General features: G+C 57.5%; 1 protein-coding gene across 1 annotated transcript in view; it reads left to right on the top strand.

Moving 5' to 3' along the window:
- LOC111154427 (vasoactive intestinal peptide receptor 2) overlaps window positions 1-13,153 on the top strand; it is a 55,288-nt gene extending 42,135 nt beyond the window's left edge. The window contains exons 5-13 of the mRNA XM_022514022.1: window positions 574-671; window positions 1,519-1,660; window positions 5,454-5,604; window positions 6,303-6,363; window positions 8,026-8,095; window positions 8,568-8,659; window positions 11,662-11,791; window positions 11,864-11,905; window positions 12,594-13,153. Coding sequence (XP_022369730.1) covers window positions 574-671; window positions 1,519-1,660; window positions 5,454-5,604; window positions 6,303-6,363; window positions 8,026-8,095; window positions 8,568-8,659; window positions 11,662-11,791; window positions 11,864-11,905; window positions 12,594-12,767 — 960 coding nt within the window. The 3' untranslated portion in view covers window positions 12,768-13,153. The remainder of the gene's footprint in view (window positions 1-573; window positions 672-1,518; window positions 1,661-5,453; window positions 5,605-6,302; window positions 6,364-8,025; window positions 8,096-8,567; window positions 8,660-11,661; window positions 11,792-11,863; window positions 11,906-12,593) is intronic.
- Window positions 13,154-18,337: the final 5,184 nt, after the last annotated feature.

Genomic DNA, 18,337 nt, shown 5'->3' with positions numbered 1-18,337 from the left:
ATCAGCTTGGTGCCTCCCTAGAGGGCACCATCCCCTCTGTGGGGTTTATACTAAGCTGGTGTGAACAGGGCTATCGAGAATTCAGGGCCAGTGCGGAACGTCCACTGGGTCCACACTCCTGGGCCAGTGCAGCATAAACCTGGGTAGGTCAGGACATACTTGCAAAACCAGCCCCCTGTGGTTTCTGGGGCTCTCTCATGGGAAGCACCCCCCAACCCCTGTCTGGTATCAGCTTATTTTAAAAAATATTTTTTAGAACAATTTCAGCTTATTTTTAAAGAGCCTCCCATAATGAACTTGACATCGGCAGTTTCTCTCAGATTTGTGATGTGTGATCAGACGGCAAAGTGGGGGACCCTCAGACCACCCCCTCCCTGCTCCACAAAAAGTCACTCAGAATGAATTTTAGGGAAATAGGCAGGCATTTAAAGAGGTGAATAAAGTGTTTGGGTTCAGAGTGGAGGTGGGCTGGTGCTGTCTGGCGTGCCCTGGGCCGGGCAGCGAGGGCCCCGCGTCAGGCGGCATCACTCCGGCCCAGGCTGACCGCCAGCATCTCTCCGTGCCTCTTCACAGATGACGTTCTACGTTCTGGTGAAAGCCATTTACACGCTGGGCTACAGTGTCTCTCTGATTTCCCTTTCCACCGGAAGCCTCATTCTTTGCCTCTTCCGGTAAGTATCAGAAATGAGCAATTCTGCTGTCTGAGACCAGAAATTGTTCAAGCCAGGTAGGCCCATCAGGGGAGGAAAGAGGTTCACTGTCTCCAAGCCGGCTCTCTCTCTGTTACACCTGGAAAACTCCCTTGGAGAATCCCGCGTGCTAATATTTACACTTCTGTTTACATAGTCCGCATTTCTTATATAAAGGGACAAGGCCGGCTTTGGATACGAATTCAGTTCAACTGCTGCTACTGAGTACCCAGCCGTTGCGCAAATCCTTTGGAAATACAGAAGCACGTGAGCCTGCCCTCGCCATCCAGCAAGTGGGGGAAATGCTCCTATGCTTTGGGCGTCATTTCCTGACGGCTCTGAATCAAAAGTCAAAGTCAAAACAAATATCAGTTAGGTGTTCTGCAGAGCAGAATTTAAGTGGAACAAGGGAATTAGAAACAAAATGTTCTGAGCACTTTTTAGAGAAGCAAGATACCACATGAAGTGAAGTTCAAAGGCAGGTCATTTGACACGGGTCTTGCAGGAAATTTGCTGCAAAGATGTTCTCTTCACATCTGCGAAGTGGGCACAGGCCGTCGCAGCCCTGTTTGCTTACACTCTTACTCTGAAGTCTCCGGGACAGCCTCAGGAGATGGAAATAAAGGAACAAGTTTTACCTACAGAAACAGTTACCATAATACAAAACTGAAAACATCCTAAACATTCAGTAAAGAATAGTAACTTCCATAAAAACGGAAGAAGCCTTAAGATTAAATCTGATTATTAAAGTGTTCATTGCTCCCTCCACCCCACCCCACCTCACCCCATCCCTTCCCTCACCCCTCACCCCTGCCCATCTCCACCGCAGGAAGCTGCACTGCACCCGGAACTACATCCACCTGAACCTGTTTGTCTCCTTCATCCTCCGAGCCGTCTCCGTGTTGGTCAAGGACGGTGTGCTGTACTCCAGCTCGGGCACAGGGCACTGCCCCGACCAGCCGTCCTCCTGGGTAAGGCTGCCACTGGGACCGGGGTCCTCGCACGGAGGGGATGGTGGCTGGTGTGAACTGCAGCCCCACAGACCTCCATCCTCGCCACCCGGGCCCTTTGTCTCTCCCCACCTGACACTGGGATGAAGTCTCACAGCTCGTGCTCGGGGCTAACGGCAAGGGTCAGGCTGAGCAGCATAGGGGCTGCCCGAGGGGCTGGGGCTCAGAGCAGGCCCAGGTTGGCAGGTGAGACTGGGATGTGTCCCAGGCACCTTCCTGGGCTGGGAGGTCGTGGGCCGCAAGCGCTCACCCCCAAGCAGAGCCGGGAAAACACGAGGGCGCCTCCCCCACGGGATCCACGGCGGCAGCTCTGGGCTGGAAAACCCAACGTAGGTGGAGAGGCACAGTGTCAGTGTCTTCACCCCGCATCTCCCAGATGCAAGAAAGAGAAGCACCCGTGGACTGTTGGAGGGAAAGTTCCCATGGGGAGCATGAGCCCCCCGCACCCCCACCGGGAGCCCCGTGGCCTGTCTGTGACCACGCTGGGCCCAGCTGTCTGCCATGAGGAGGAACATGCTAGTTACTTCTATGGCTGTGCACTCCTATGCCAGGCTCCCACCCAGGCTGCGCTGGTGCTGAGCGTGGGCCTGCGGTGCTGGGCTGGGCTGCACGCTGACCGCGCCCCTCTGATACGGGAGTCCATCTGAGTCCTTCCTAGGGCTGCCTCGGGACCTCTGGCAGGCACCCGGGCTCCGGGCCATCCGGCGGTCAGTGTGACCGCAGCTTCCTGGGCAGCCCTCGCTGCATGAGGAGCCAGGACGCTGGCCACTGTCCTCTCAGGCTCCGGGCAGCTGGATCTGTCTACTGGCGCTGTTGCCCGGGACGGAACAGACTTGAGTTAATTCAGTTTTCAGATAGGAAAGCCTTCTAGAACACCGCAGAACACCAGCGTTTCGCAGGCCTGCCGGTAAATAGATTTCTGGGGACAATCTGCTCATGACATACTCGGACTGAGTCAATCAGCAGAGTTTGTCCTAATAAAAGTAACACAAGACCCTTCACCCGGCAGACCCCCAGCCCACGTGGGAGTCAGAGTCCCTGGGGTTCTTGCCCCACAATGGAGTCTCTGACGTGGGCGACAGGCATGAGCCCCAGTGCCACTCTGGGTTCTTCTTTTGTTGAGAAGCCTCCTTTCCCTTCTCCAGGGATCTCAAATCTCTGCTCAAAGGAGCCCCCCTTCCTGAGCTTCTTATTAAGGGCCTAGTGAGCCTAGTGGGCTACAGACCCCCACCATCCAACCCCGCCACGGCCACCCGGCACCACCAGCCCCTATGCTGAAGGTCACTGACCCCCCTGCCCACCTGGGGTTGGGGCTTCACCTCCCTACTTCTCGACAGCCTTCCAGTGCCAGGCTGGATGCTGCTGGGGAGGCCCTGTGATTCAGAAGAGCCTCTGGCCCATTTGTGCAGGAGGACGCAGGGCTCCTGGGTTGGATGGGGCTGCGGTCAGCACACAGACAGCAAGTGTCCCACACACCCTGGCACTGAAGTTGTCCAAGGATTCAGGACTAAGGACTGAGGTGTGAGAAGCAGGGAGCAGGTGCAGAGTCCCCCTGCCCAGTTCCCAGAGGGGTCTCCAGAGGGCTGCACCCCTCCATCAGGATGTCACCAGGATGTGCACCAACAGAGGAAGGAAGGGTGGGGGACAGAAGGCAGGAGAAAAGGAAGGAGGAAAGGAGGGGACTGGGTCTTCCCTCTTCTTGTCCCCAGAGAAGGCAAGGTTTGGAGTAAGTTAGTCAGAGATACAGGCAGACCTCAGCATGAGGACCAGAGAAAACCTCTTTTCTTGCAGTTGCATTTTTTGGACATTTTGGTTCTCAGCTGGGTACCAAACCAACATTATTCTCACAAGCAGAACCGTGGGGGCATCTCCCCCAAGTAGGCTGAAGGGTCTGTTTCTCAAGATATTTGGAAGAGCCGAGCACACGGCAGAGTCTATTTCCTTCCAAGAGGAGGCTTCCCCTCCCACGGGCCCACTCTCCCCACGTACCCTGAACACAGCACTGAGCCCTGGGCTCAGTGTGTCTCCTCCTGGCTGTCCCGGGGTCGGGGGGCTGCAACCCCAGCAGCTAATTCTCACTGAGACCAGAACGATCGACATGTGTGGTCGATGGGGACTCTGAGAAACCTAGCTTCGGGCTTTCCGAGGTGCTCCCCGTGAGCCTGAGCCCCCGGGAGGGGTCAGGTGGGGTATCCGTGGTGGAGGCCGTGGCCCAGCACATGGCTCTGATGTCACATGTGGAACCGCCGCACCGATGACAGGCACCACAACTTCCCGCAACACGAGTCTCTGCTCATGTTCTGGCTTCTGTCCGACGGGACGCCACCATGCAGGCTGCCTCGAAAGGTTCTGTGCTCTACAGTTGCGATGCAGGTGACTGCACAGCTCTCCCGAAAGTCGGAACAGCTGTGGGCTGTGTGCCTGCCGCGGCTTCCCTGGCATCCCAGGGTCGGTGGGCTCCGAGCACCTCCCCCCACACCCCGAGCACACACCCGCGTCCCGGTGAGTGGCCCTCAGTGAGTCCCAGGCTCACCGCGGCTGGTTCTCACCGCGGCTGGTTTTCCTGTTCCCACAGTGCGTCGTTAGTGCATCTGTCCACTTAGGGTGCGGGGGCATGACGTTCGGGGGGACCTACGTGCCAGCCCCGCTCCCGGCCCCTCGGGCCTCGGGCACTCAGCCTCAGGAAGCAGGAAGTGGCAGTTGCAGCCCCGCAGACAGTGGGGCTTGTCGCACTGAGGACAGAGAGAGCTGGGACGAGGTCGGGGTGGGAGCACGGTGAGCGCGGGAGGCAGGGGGCTGGTGCCACAGGTCGCCTGGCGGAAGCTCCTGGAGGCCCCGGGAGCCAGCTTGGAAGGGCTGCCGTGACTTTCCCGTCAGCACCAGCACCCCCAGACATGCACGTCGGTATATCCACGCACGCGTGTATAAAAGCACACATGCATACACACGTGTGTGCAGACACCACATACAAGGTGCGCACCTGTGCAGACGGACAGGACTCCTCCTCGTGTGGAAGTGTGTCCGCAGACACGCTCACGTGTCCATATGAAGAGACACCCACGTACGTAAAGTTGCCTCTCTCCGCGAGGGAGTGTGTGTGGACGTCTGCCTGTACACGTATGTAGTTTGTACGTACACGTATGTCGTGTCGGAGGGCAGCAAAGCTGCAGGAGAGAAAAGAAGTCCTGTTCTTCAGCACACGTTCGCAAACTTGCTGGTTAAAATCCTCAATTTCATGTTTTTTCAAGAGGCTGAAACAGCTGTGGGACTCTACGAAAGTCTGCGGAGTCGGTCTCACAGACCGCCTGGTTCCTCCCAGGAAGAACTCTCAAGATGCCGGGAACATAGCGTGCTCGAGGGACTCTCTCATTCTGCCCTTTGTTGTTCTGCCTCTTGCTGAGTGGGTGACGAGGACAAACAGAGGAGGGCGAGGGGGTGGGCAGAGGATGAGGACCGGACGTGCAGCGGCAGGGGGAGGGCAGGCGGGCAGGCTAACCGCCGCGACCCCACAGCCCACTGCTGTCCGAGCGGCCGTGTGCATCTCCTTCCGCCCGTGTTTATCCTCCAGTGAGTTCTGCCCCAGGGCTGTGGCTGCCAAGGGCCTCGCGTGAGCACAGTGCCCGACACCGCTGTTCGGTACCCTCGGGTCCTTCCACAGACGCACGCGCGCCTTCCGTCCTAGAGCTCCTCCGCCCGCCGTGAACTGTTGTGTCCAACGGGGTCCGTGCTCTCTGTCTCTGTCCTGACATTCCAGGTCGCCTGCAAGCTGAGCCTGGTGTTTTTCCAGTACTGCATCATGGCGAACTTCTACTGGCTCCTGGTGGAGGGACTGTACCTCCACACCCTCCTGGTGGCCATATTCTCCCCCAGCCGGCGTTTCGTGGCCTACCTCCTGATTGGATGGGGTAAGGACTGTTTCCCCCGTGCACGCCCGATGCCCCAGCAGCCACCTGCCAACGCTCCAGGTGCCTAATTTCCACTGCTCTCACCTAGAAATGCAGACCTTTTAGCTCAGAAAAACCCTTTGCTGCCCCATAGGATGACCTTCTGGTTAGATTAGGAAGAGTCTTCCTAGCACGACTAGTTTCCTGGAGGCAGCACCCTCATATTTCTAGGAACCAGGAACCTAGTTTAAAACTGCTATAAACTTCCTGGGGCACATCCTGTGCTGGAAAGTCAGAAAGAAGTGCCGTGGAGGAGAAGGGCAGGGAGCCCTTCTCACAGGAGGTCCTGGCAACCCACCAGTTAGCAGGACCTTCACTGGCCAGAATTGGAAAGGGCATAAGCAGTGGTCCCCCCAGGCGCACGGTGAGAGGCACCCTTGCCGTCATTGCTCCCACACTCCAGCAGCAACACTTAGGATGCACGGCAAAGCTTTGCCGGCCTGTGGGGCTTCAGGTTGCAAACCCACATGTATCATCACTGCTTTGTAATGAGCATAAACGTCTGTGCGTTTATGAAGCATTTCCACTTGACCCTTCCATCAGAAAGCCCTCATTCTTGCTGCCCCTGGTGGATGAGGGTGCACTCTTCTGTCCCTGTGGGCGGTCCCTGTTAGCTCGCGTGGGCTTGTGGATAACCAGGTGACTTTGGTTTATGGCAGGCATCCCCACCGTCTGCATAGCTGCATGGACGGCAGCCAGGCTCTCCTTAGAAGACACAGGGTGAGTGCTCTGTCCAGCCTCTGCCCGTAAAATGAGATGGACCAGTCCTGGCCAAGTTGCCGGCATCGTTAAGTTTTCGGAAACTAGAAAGAAGCTCGCTCTCTGGGTGGAAGGAGGATTTGCATTTGTGGCTACAGCCGAGCGAAGAGCTACACAGGCAGTATTTGAGCACCCCGTGTATGAGAAACCCTCAGACCTCATGACGGTTTGCTGGGGCGACCGTACTTGGAGAAGATCCGTGTGAGGGATGGGCATTGAACCAGGTCCTACAGCAGAGCTGGGATTGGGATGAGCCAGGCAGAGGTGGGAGCAGCATCTTAGGTAGAGGAAGCAGTGTTCACAAACGGAACCGAGCAGAACGCACGCACTGTCTGCCTGGGGCCAAGTGTGGAGAAGTGACCGCTGAAGACGAGGTTAAAATGGCCAGCAGGAGTGCAGCTCTCTGAGATAGTACTCTAAAACGCAACAGAGCAGGGTCTGAAGTTCTGTTTTCTGTTTTTAATCAACCCAGTGTACAGCTGCGTCAGGGCCCCAGACTCAGGCACCAAGATCAGGGCCCCAGACTCAGGCACCAGGATCAGGGCCCCAGACACAGGCACCAAGATCAGGGCCCCAGACTCAGGCACCAGGATCAGGGCCCCAGAATCAGTCACCAGGCTCCCACCATGAATGTTGTGCCTCATGAAGGGCTCTCCGGGTCTACCAGTTCTCTACTAGTGGTAACAAACCACCCTAAAACTCAGCGGCTTACATAATTGCAGTTTCTAGGGTGTGTTCCTGTGCCCTGGCAGCTTGGACAGACTCACGTGGCCTTCTTCTGGCCGCTGCCTGGCTTGCTCACACACTGGGCACCTGCTGGGTTGGCCGAGGGCTGGCGGGGCTGGGACAGCACCAGCTGGCAGGCTCCCTTCTGTCCTGCTGGTTCCAAGCGCTCCACGTCCTATTGCCAAAACCAGCGAGGACTGTGAGGCGAGGGCTGATCTCTGCCCTTGCTGGGAGGGGCTGCAGAGCCCCACTGGGGGTGGGGGTAACGGAGGGAACGATGGAGACGTTGCAAGCACCCTCCCCCAGCTTGCTACTGGAGACAGCCCTTACGCTGGGAACCGGAGTGAAAACATTGCTGGACAGACATTCCTAGCTGTGCCTGCCTCAGTTACTCCAAAGACATTTTAAACCTTCATTCAAGACACAAACACAAACCATTCAGGAGGGGAGAAGAAATTAATTTTCAGGAGAAAAACTCCCCTTTGTCGGATGCTGGCCAGAGTGAGCATGAGATCCCCCAGCTCCCTAGTTAGGGGCCTTCCGTGGGGCTTGGTCTCCCCGTTGACCTGCCCGCGGGAGTTCTGCTCTGGCTTCACGTTAGCAGACTTCTGTGTCAGGAAGAGTGAGGTCACTGGCCAGGGACGATTGCAGCCAGGTCTGTACGTGCGGAGCAGCTCTGCTCTCACAGCAGCCACCTGCCCGTCCCGGTCCCGCGTGCGCCATCCCGCAGAGGGGCCTCGGAACATACCAGGCCCAGAGGCCCGCGTGGCTGGAGGGCCAGCCCGGTTTGGCCAGCCCTGCATAAGGGGCACGTCCACAGGCAGTGCGTGGACCCTCCTGCCCTTGCTTTGTGCGTGAATCGGGGGTGACGTGATTTTCCTTCTCTCTTTTCTCTAGTTGCTGGGATACCAATGACCACAGTGTTCCCTGGTGGGTTATACGAACACCAATTTTGATATCTATTATAGTAAGTAATTTCTGTATGGAAACGTGAGCTATCCATTGGGTTGCACGCTTGGGCAGAGAAGAAGCCCACGTCGCTGTTTTACATAAGAATAGCCTCGTCCCACTTGGCCTCGTGAGAGACACAGGGGCCCAGCTCCTTCCGTCTGCCCTGGACTCAGTCCCCCTCCGGGAGGAAGGCTCAGTGAAGGGGGAGAGAGTGGGGAGAGAGAGGCAAGCTCTCCAGAGGGGGGGCGGGAAGGAACCCTGCAGGGAGTCGGGGCCAGCCCTGCACCCATCTGGAGCTGAGTCACGTTGTCCCCCTCCCCTCTCAGGACTGACGCCCCCGGGAGACCCAGTCCGCTGCAGCCGCTGCCACCAGCTGGGCAGGGCAGAGGGGAGGAGAGCCGGTTCTGCGGGGCTGAGCGGCAGACAACCTGGCCACACCCACCTCCCCACAGGGAGCTCACGCACACATGTGGTCTCTCTTTGTGCAGGTCAACTTTGTCCTTTTTGTTAGCATTATACGGATTTTACTACAGAAGCTGACGTCCCCAGATGTCGGTGGCACTGACCCGTCACAGTACAAGTGAGTATGTGTGTGGGTCCCAGAGCCCAGCTGCCCTCACAACCACCCGTGGCCTGGAAACCCAGAGTCGGGGAGGACATGCCTCTGTGCACTCAGCGAAGGCCCGAGTTCACCCCTGTGGGTGCGGGACTGTGCTTGTGGCTGGGGTGGCGGTGTCTTCTCCCAGGCGGGTGACAGTGGCTCCAGTCGAGCCCTCCCCTTGTTTCAGCACCAACACCCTCTAGGGCTCACGGAAGCCCTCTGCCCGCTTTCCTGTTTCGTAATCTGACTTTTTCTCCTCGACCACTCATTCTCTGTATTTCATGCTTGACTCTTTGTTCCCCATCAGACCACAGGTTTCCTGCCGGCATCTAAGGCCAGGCCTCGTACTGAATAATAATTCGTGGTTTATTGGCCGAATGATTACATGATGGTTTTCATCATGTCCGTTCAATGGGAAAGAGATCAGAGATCAAGTACACACCACAGTCATCTGGCTAATTAATGAGGACCTGGAGACTCGATAAAAGAACGTAAAGATTCTATAAATTTCTGTCCAGAACTTACAAAGAAAACGCCCACAACTTATTATCAAGTAGAACTAGCTCAGCACGGGGTGGCTGGTCCAGCCAGTGGGGGCCCCAGACTCAGACAGCTGGAATCACAGCCGCCTGGAGCTGTGCGACCCTGGGCCGGTGACATGACGACAGCCAGGGGTGTGCCTGGCAGTGGGACGGGCAGCATCATTGGTGGCCAGGGGCCCTGTGCTGGGCTGAGACACCAGCTGCAGGCTGGGGGGATGTGACCTCACTGCTCTGGGCCTCAGTGTCCTCATCTATAACGTGGAAATAATGATCATGATTTCTAAGGAGGGTAAATACAGTTAGTACTGGAAAGACATTTAGTGCCGGCACCATTAAGTGTTGTGGGGAAATCGGTGCACAGATCCTTCTGGCCATGCCCTAGGCTACATACAACCCAAGGCATCCTTTTCTCTGCCCGGTCGATTCAAGGCAGCTACACAGAAGGCCAGACCTAGAGATGGGATTCCACATCAGACCACAAAGGACAAAGCCATGCCGTCCCATGCAAGCCCGCCCGCACCCGCGGCAGGGACAGGACAGCTCTCAGTTGCTCTTCGAACTCAGTTTTGATTTTCAGCTGGTCTTGTTTGGCTTCTGTGCTGACCTTTTCTTTGGGGTCTCTGGGAGTGTCCATTCAGTACGTCTTAGAGATACATGTTTTTATTTTAGAAACAAAATTAAGTAGGAAAATATAATCTCTTCTTTTCCCAGGATGACAAAAGAAACAGAGCATGTCTGCAATGTTGACCTCTGATTGTATCTTGATGTCTTTTCTCTGGAACTATCTTTATAACAGTAACAAACGCCCCCGAACAGGGTCCCAGAGGTCCAGCCTCGCTAGAAATCTGTCTCCAGAAATGAACATGATAATGATTCCAGATGTACCTAAGGGAATTCAGGCAGACTCTGTGCCTCACACTGAACTGAAGGGCACAGCTCCCTACACAGCTGCCTTCTGCTCACCAGCCTAGTGCTGAAACAGGATGAAATGCAGCGACCTTGTGAGGTTAGATGTTTGTGTCTGCAAGGAGACAGCGGTGTGACACTCACGATGGGCCTTCCTTGCCGACAGGGCTGGACCATGTCCTGCCACACAGCGACCCGGGCTTCTGGGGTTTGCATGGACGGCCTGAAGCAGGGACTTCCCACTTGTAAACACCACAGGACATGGTTCGTTTGTGAGGGAAATCAAGAGAAATGGACACATTTCTAGAACTTACATCCCAGGCTCTGAGCGCTAGGTTCGAGGTCAGTGCCTCAAAAATATGTTAAGAAGTTCGTGACTTTTTCTAAGCATTGGGTTAGGGCCAAGGAAGAGGAAAAGGTGGGGGAGGGGCAGAGTGGAGCCTTCTCGCTGGGTTCCTTCTGGATCAGGCCGCCGGGTCCCTGCAGAGGCTACCGGATGTTCATTTAGGGGCCTTGGTATGCACACACATCACCGGGTGGCCTGACTTGGCCTGGGGCCAAGCTCCTCCCTGATGTGCTCCCCGGGGACCCCAGTGCCCCTGACAAGCCCCCGGGGACCCCAGTGCTCCTGTCCATGCTGGAGCTGCAAGGATGAAATCTGGCCACAGGCCAGAATGACCCAGGAGGCTGTTAGAGTGACCAGCACCGGTCCCACCGCGGGGACCTGGTTTAGTTGCAGTGAGGAGGTAGGCTGGACTGAGGAATCTAGAAAGTTCCACGGATGGCTCTCACACGAAGCAGGAGAGGCCCCAGCTCAGAGCAGTGACTCTCCAGGTGGGATCCAGACAGCAGAGGCAGCATCTCTAGGAACCTGAGAGCCAGCAGCGCAAAGGTGGGGCCAGCGACCGGCCTTCGAACGTGACCCCCAGGCAGTCCTGGTGCCGCTCCAGCGTAGAGAACGGAGACTGGGTTTGCCAGGGCATGGGGAGAGCAGCTAAAAGAAAGGGGGCCGTGAGCTCGGTGGTCTTTCTTCCAGGCGTAGAACCCAGCGAGCAGGAAGCTGCATTTCGATCAGGGAGGGCAGTGACTCCCCGATGGACAGAACAGTTATATCGGGTCCAGGTCAACCAACCCCACCGAGCTCGGGGCACCCAGACCCCGGGGCGCCCGTCCCGCTGCCACACTGTGCTCGGGGGGCTGCCCCCCTGCTGATTCTGCTCCTGTGAACAGAGTCAGACTTGACTGCCAGTGCTGGGAAGCTGCCCTCAGACGGAGTCCTTGCTGGGGGCCCGGCAGGAGGTCTCGGAGGTCCTGTTTGTCACCGCGCCGGCACGTTCTGCCCGCGGCTGGCGGGGGGAGGCTGGTTTTACTCGGTCTGTGAGCAGCAGGGCTCTGCGGGTGAGGCCCTGGCCCTGGGCCAGCGAGCGCCACCCCCCCCCCCCCCCCCCCCCGGGGCCCGGGGCCGCCCCCCCCCCCCCCGCCACTCCCGGAGCCCAGGGCCGGCCCCGCGCTCAGCGTCTGTCTGTCCCGCAGGAGGCTCGCCAAGTCCACGCTGCTGCTCATCCCGCTGTTCGGAGCCCACTACATGGTGTTTGCCGTGTTTCCTATCGGCGTCTCCTCCAAGTATCAGATTCTGTTTGAGCTGTGCATGGGATCATTTCAGGTGCGCGTGGGAAGGGACGGTTCCTCCTCCGCGCGTCGGGGCGCGGCTCTGACAGTCCTTTCTCACTTGCAGGGCCTGGTGGTGGCTGTTCTATACTGCTTTCTCAACAGCGAAGTAAGTGTTCGTCACAGCTCGGGGGACGCGTGTGGGTTCCCTGACGCGCCCCGCGACCTGCAGGAGAGCTCAGGTCTTCTGTCCTGGCAGCCCCATTCACTGAGCCTGTCTCCCCACACCAGGCCAGCCTCCCACAGGCCGGCTCGAGAAAGCTCCCCAGCTGGCGGGTGGAGAGGGATCCTGCCCTCTGCGTGGCCCCGGCCTTACTCCTTGACCCCAGATATCGGGCCACACAGACCCCCATGGGGAGGGGCGGGCCCAGGGATGGGAGCCCTGCTCTCTGAGCTCCCTGCCCACAGCCAGTGAGGATGCACGTGCGTGAGTCCCCCAGAGCAGAGCCCTGGTCTGCTTGTTCCCATGTGCCTTCCCCTGCCAGGCCTCATGTGGCCGCCAGCCCCCAGGCTTCCAGCCCTGCACCCCTCTCTCCCTCAGCTCAAATGCCCTCCGGGAGCCTGCTCCCCTTCCGCTGCTCTGGGGGGCCCCCGAGTCCTGACCCCACCTGGCTCCAAGCACCCTTGCCTGCTGCTGCCCATCCTCCCTCCTGCTGGCTCTGGCCACCTGGCCGGCCGCATCTTCCGTACCGCGGCTCCCCCGGAGCAGGGCCGCGGCGGCGCTGGCTGCCCCCGGGCGTGTGTCGGCTCCCACGTCCGCCTGACCCCCGCTTCCTCGTTGCCTCATCCTCGCCCAGGTGCAGAGCGAGTTGAAAAGGAAGTGGCGCGGCCTGTGCCCCGGATGGCCCTGCGGCCTGGACCACAGGCTCCGCCGCGCGTCTGTCTCGAGGAATGACTGGGAGAACGCCCTGCAGTTCCACCGCGGCTCCCGTGCCCCATCCTTCCTGCAGACGGAGACCTCGGTCATCTAGATGGGCGCCCCATTGCAGATGGACGGACGTGGGCAGCCGCAGGCCAGCCTCCCCCGGCGGGAGAGCCCTGGCGGGTGACTCGGGTGACTCCGCAGAGCTGGTCTCTGCCTGTCCCCTCCGTGGAGCTGGGGCTCCGTGGGCACCAGCTGGGACTTCAGTCTGATCCCTGTTAAACGTCAGTATGTAGGCAGTTTTGCTCGTAATGCTGTTTGGCCAAGTAGAGGGACCTGTTTTCAGAGAGAACAGGGAGACAGAAGCGGTCTCTGAAATGGGACACAGTGGCCCAGAACTTGGCTCCATCCACTCCACCCTGGAAGGAAAAAAGGTGGGTTTCTAATGGTGCCAGTTCTGGGCAGGGGGCAAAGGCCTGAGCTGGGGGCTGGAGCCTCCCCCTGCATGACCCCCAGCTCTGGCCTCCCCTGCCCAGTCCTCAGTAGGGCAGCATTCTCATCTGCCAGACACAGGCACAGCGCAGCAGAACCTGCCCCTGCTTGTCCCCACCTGGCCCAGGGCCGCCCCTACCTGCTGGTCCACCAGGAAAAGTGCAGAGAAGGGTGTCAGTTGACAACGGCAGCGAGTGGAGTGTCACCCCGCAAGGGCACCAGAGCCTAATGAGACTCCCCCTGAGACCACGTCGGGCCTCCTCCCCGCACAGGCGTGAGGAGGTTGGGTAACCTGCGGCCCAGCTGGCAGGACCTGGTCATCAGGGCAACTACGACGCCAGGCATTTTATCTGGAGCAGAAAGCTATCCTCCTTTTAATGAAATAATCTTTTAATGAAAATAATTTTAAAGTCCATTTCTGCTTAAATGGAGGTTATTCTAACAAAATATAAAAACGTGTTGAGCGCTTCTGTCCACCATGGCAAACAGCAGCCCCAGTTTCCAGTTCCCCCGATGTCTGCAGATTCGGGAGCTGGTCTGAGTGCTGAGCAGCTGCAGAGAGAGCAGACAGCCGGCCTTGCAGCACCAGACAGACGGACGATCTGCCCAAACCCCGTCCAGCTGCCTCAGCTGCTGCACTCAGCAGTTCGACCCCATTTATGTTCCTGGCGCCCCCAAACCTGAGGCCATGAAGTCTTCTTCCTGAGGCAAAGCCTGGACAAACAGGGACAGCAGAGCAGCTGCGTGCAGAGGTCACCTGAGCTGGGGCCCCCTCCTCAGATGAGTCACTGTCACCAGATCCCCATGACCAGCTGAGAGCCAGACCCGGGTTTACGTGCGGCCATGGGTTGTGCTCAGCCCTGGACGTGCCTCTTCCTTGCTGGTCTGCACCAAGGCCCCGCGGGCGTGGACTGGTCTGTCTTGCCTGGGAAATGGGAGGAGGCCGGGAGAGCCAATGTTTCCTAAGAGCAGAGCGGGGGTCCAAGAGTCAGCACACTGGTCCTAACCTGCTGTAATGTGTGTGGGATGTCCACAATCCCTGTGTGCAGCACTTCAGTAAAACCTAAGTTCCTGTCCAGAGGCTCTAGACTGCTGGTCTGCAGGTCCCAGGCCCTCGGCTCTCACGCAGAGGGCAGACTCACTGTGCTCAGCGGAGGGCCGTCACCGTCCCTGGAGCTCTCCCTGCAGGACCAGCGAGCTGCATGGAGGAAGGAGAGCGGGAGACACATGGCACCTTCAAGGCCCTGGAAGCAGCCACCTCTCCCAGGGAGCTGAGGCCGCCCACCAGGTTGACCTCCTCAGGGCACCCAGGGCAGTGGGAAGTGGCCACCCAGCATCCAGCGGCTCCGGCAGCCACCCTAGCCACCCTAGCCGAGAAGCAGGGGCAGGGCTGACACATATGTGCACGCCCGTGTGTGTCTGCGAGCGCCCCGACCCCATGCGCCTCAGGCCCGTAAGATCTGCGTCAGCACCGTCCGTGCTCAGCCCGTGCTCCCCTCCGGAGGAGCAGGGCATGCCGTGGAAAGCAGACTTGCAGAGCCAGGATGGAGGTCCGCCGGGGAGGAGGGCAGGCTCGGCGCAGCACCGGGTTGCGGGGGACGGTGCCCCCGGGCAGGGAAGGTGGAGAGATCAGGGAGGACCTGGTCCCGACACTCAAGGAGGACAGCGGTATGGGCGTGCGCCCCCCCCACACTGAAGGGGACCCTCTCCACGGCGGGCCTGCTCCTTTCTTAGCAAAAAAGGCAGCTTTTAAGGGGCCTTTTTTCAGGTTTTCAGGTAACAGAGATTATACAGAGGAGTTATAAAAGTTCGAGTATTATAGGGAAATATTACCGACAGTAATCTGTCGAAAAGTCTCTGAATCGCGTCTTCCATCGGCTCCTCTCCCTTCTGGGACTAACAGATCTTCCCGGTGTTTTCCTCTATGTGTGTGCAAACCTCTCCCTCCCCTTCTGCCTTTCTTCTTCTCCACGGAAACGAGGCCGTACTGTGTGGAAGCCTCTGCAACTTGCCTCTTTAGTGAAGACAGGTCGTGTGACTCTGGCCTGTCCACCCACAGACACGCTCCTCACGGTAGGACAGTCCCCGGCCTGGGTTCCCCCGTCCCTCCCTCCCGATACAAGTCGAGGTGTCGCACGAGCATTTGTGCGCACGCCCAGGGATTCCCCCAGAACAGGGTCTCCCACGTGCTGGGCACAGCCAGGCACAGCGGGCCAGCGGCGGGAGGTGCAGCTCCCTCTGTGGCAGATAGGACGGTCCCCACCCACCAACCCCAGCATCACTGACATTTCCTCTCTTCCCAGCCCCAATCTGCCTGCCTCCAGGCATGAGCCACAGGAGCACCTCCCCCTTGGTTCTGCATTAATGCGGAGCCTGACCTCCCATGAGACCCCAACCCCCAGCCCCCCTGGCAGGCATTCCCCCCACCCCACAATGCAGGTCAGCTGCTCTTTTACAAACCGACTTCTTTATTCCTGGGAAATGGGGGCCGAGACTCAGCAGAGACCGTGGGTGGTTTGTGTCAACTGACAAGCACTTAAAGAGGCACCCCTCGGCTTGTGGACCTTACCAAGGACTTAGGGCATCTTTTATACAGAAAAGTGTTCTTTGGAAGATGGAAAGACGCTCGCTTCCTTCATCGTCTCTAAAGGTTTCCTAGGGAAGTAGAGCGGGCAGAGGTGGTCTGCAGATTAGCTCCTCAAAATGAAAAACAGCCCCACCTCCTCCTGTCTCCAGATGCCCTAGATGGAGCCCTGAGCGGAAGGTCAGCAGGTCGTAGCCTGAACACTGACCCCTCAGCTAGCACAGGACCTTTGCTAAAGCTGCTTATGTTCAACACCCAGAACTGAAGAAACAATAGGGGGAAGTAAACAAAACAATGGGATCACGTAGGACCCGCTCTCTGTGTAAAATTCCGGGTTATGCATACCCTCTCCTGGGCTGAAGGTTGTAGGTGATCAAGTCAAAGACAGCAGTCTATAAACTGGACACCTTCGAAACACAAGATTTTATAGTTTAAATAATTATAATTATGAATCTAGAATATGCAAATTTTGTTATTTTGCAATTCACAATGTAAATAACTACAATTCCTTTCTGATTTGAAAACACACTCCACTAAAGCCTCATTTCAAGGTCACTCATAATTCTGCAGAGTTTCACGCAGCTTGAGTAGATTACCGTCTCCCAAGTCTGTCAACCTGCAGTGAGAAAACCCTTATCTATTATTAGCTCTATGGAAGCTGGAGGTACGTAGGACATGATCTCTGCACACTTAATTCCAGTTTTCGTGTATGAAACATGCACGCACACACACACACACGCTTGGATAGGATGCGTTCCCATGGGTGCACTCCTGCCTGCCTCCCTGCTGCTGTCTGGGTAGGATTTTGTCTGGCTTCACACACGCTTCTCTTTTCTCCCTCCTTGTCAGACAGCCTCTGGGGCTCTGAGATGGGGGACCTGCACTCCAGGCCTTCCCCTGGGCGGCGTTGATGACCCAGCTCAGGCGCAGCTCCACGCTGAGAGCGAGAACTAAGGGAGAAAGGAGACTGGGAGCTACCACCACATACAAGGGGCCTCTGTGGTGTAAGAAAACGCATGAACTGCTCAAATTCCTGGGGATGCACAGATCGTGCTTTTGATCACATGTCGCACTTCCCTGGGAATGAGACCACGGACTGTGGATCGATAACGTGTATCTGGTCTGCACTGTGTCCGAACCCCCATGTCCACTGTCCGCCTGTCCATCTGGCCATGTGACCGCTCATGGCTCTGCAAGACAAGAGTTCAGCAAGGCAAAGAGGGTTTTGAGGAAAAGACAGGCGTTAAATGAGGTTACAGGGGATATGTGGGATTTATAAAAGGGAACAACTTGAAAATAGGGCGATGTGGCTAATGCAGCTTGCCAAGGGGCTCCGCTCTGCTGCGTCCAGGAAGGCAGCAGGAGGTGCGGTCAGACGGACAGGCTCCAGACGCCCCTAGTAGATGAAACGGGCTTTCTTCTGAAGACTGGGAGCTTCCCAAGGCTTTTGAGCTGGGGAATGACGAGGCTGAGGCTGTGTTTCAGAGGCGAACTGATGGCTGGGAAAGAGGCAGTGTCGTGGAGCATCTGTGAGCTTGGTCTGCACAGGACAGGAAGGAGGGCACTGGCTATTGAGGCCAGGAGCCGGGGAGCCACACCCGTGGTGGGACAGTTTGCTAAGAGGCAACACCGGGATCACAGGAGAGTCCCCGGAGGCCCACATGACAGTGAAGCACACTGTGGGCCAGAGGTCACCGCGTTCACGCCGTTTACTCTGACACTTTCAGAATAAAATGAAAGTGAGGCTTTCTCAAATAGTAGTCTGGCTGACAGATTAGCAGCCTGCAGTTCCTCCTGTCCTGCGGGAGTTTTTCTGAGAAAGGAGGGTGTCCGAGGGCCAGGTGGGAGAGAGGCTCTCCCTCCATTCTCCTCTGTTGACACAACAGCATCTCAAACCCACTCACATCATCAGAGACATGGAGGAGAGACACTGGGGATCGCGTGGGTTTGTACAACCCCAAGCCAAGCTGATTCTGAACGTGCTTTCGGTGATGTAAGAAACCACAAAGAAAGAGATCTACTCAACTAGATTCAGGCCGAAACAAAGAAAGAGCATCCAGAACGAATCTGAGTCAAACCCAGCGAGCAATTCTGGGCACCACGGGGTCTCCAGCTCAACAGACCATAGCTCAAACCTGGGACCCCGATGCGACCACCCTCCCTGACCTACACTCGCTGTCAAGCTAGATACACAATAGGCTCCCGTAAGCAACGTCAAAATGTGTGTTTATAGAAGTTAAACCCCAGAATCCTATTTGGGGCATTAGGGGTATGTGGGGCTGTGAGGGGAGGGTCTGTCAGTGAGAATTACCCTCCAGATTCAGTAGCTAAAGTTAAGGTCAGATTGCCAGGCCGATGTCAGGAATCGCGAAGTCAAGACAGAGGCAGCCAGGGGTGGAGGGGAGGTCACAGCCCACAGGAAGGGGGACGTTTGTTAAAGGTCTGACCTGCAAAAGGTCAGTTAGCAGGACAGTTATGCCCCAGACACAGGCAGGCTGGGTGGGTTCCGACCCGTCTCAGACGGCACCATGCGGGTGGGGCAGCACCGTGCTCCCCTGTGCCCAGCAGGGTGCTGTTGAGGAAAAGCACGAGGCTGGGTCCAG

This window comes from Enhydra lutris, unplaced genomic scaffold (assembly GCF_002288905.1).
Source record: "Enhydra lutris kenyoni isolate GAN:26980312 unplaced genomic scaffold, ASM228890v2 scaffoldscaffold37, whole genome shotgun sequence".
Taxonomy (NCBI): domain Eukaryota; kingdom Metazoa; phylum Chordata; class Mammalia; order Carnivora; family Mustelidae; genus Enhydra; species Enhydra lutris.
This window is presented reverse-complemented; position numbering and strand designations above follow the sequence as displayed.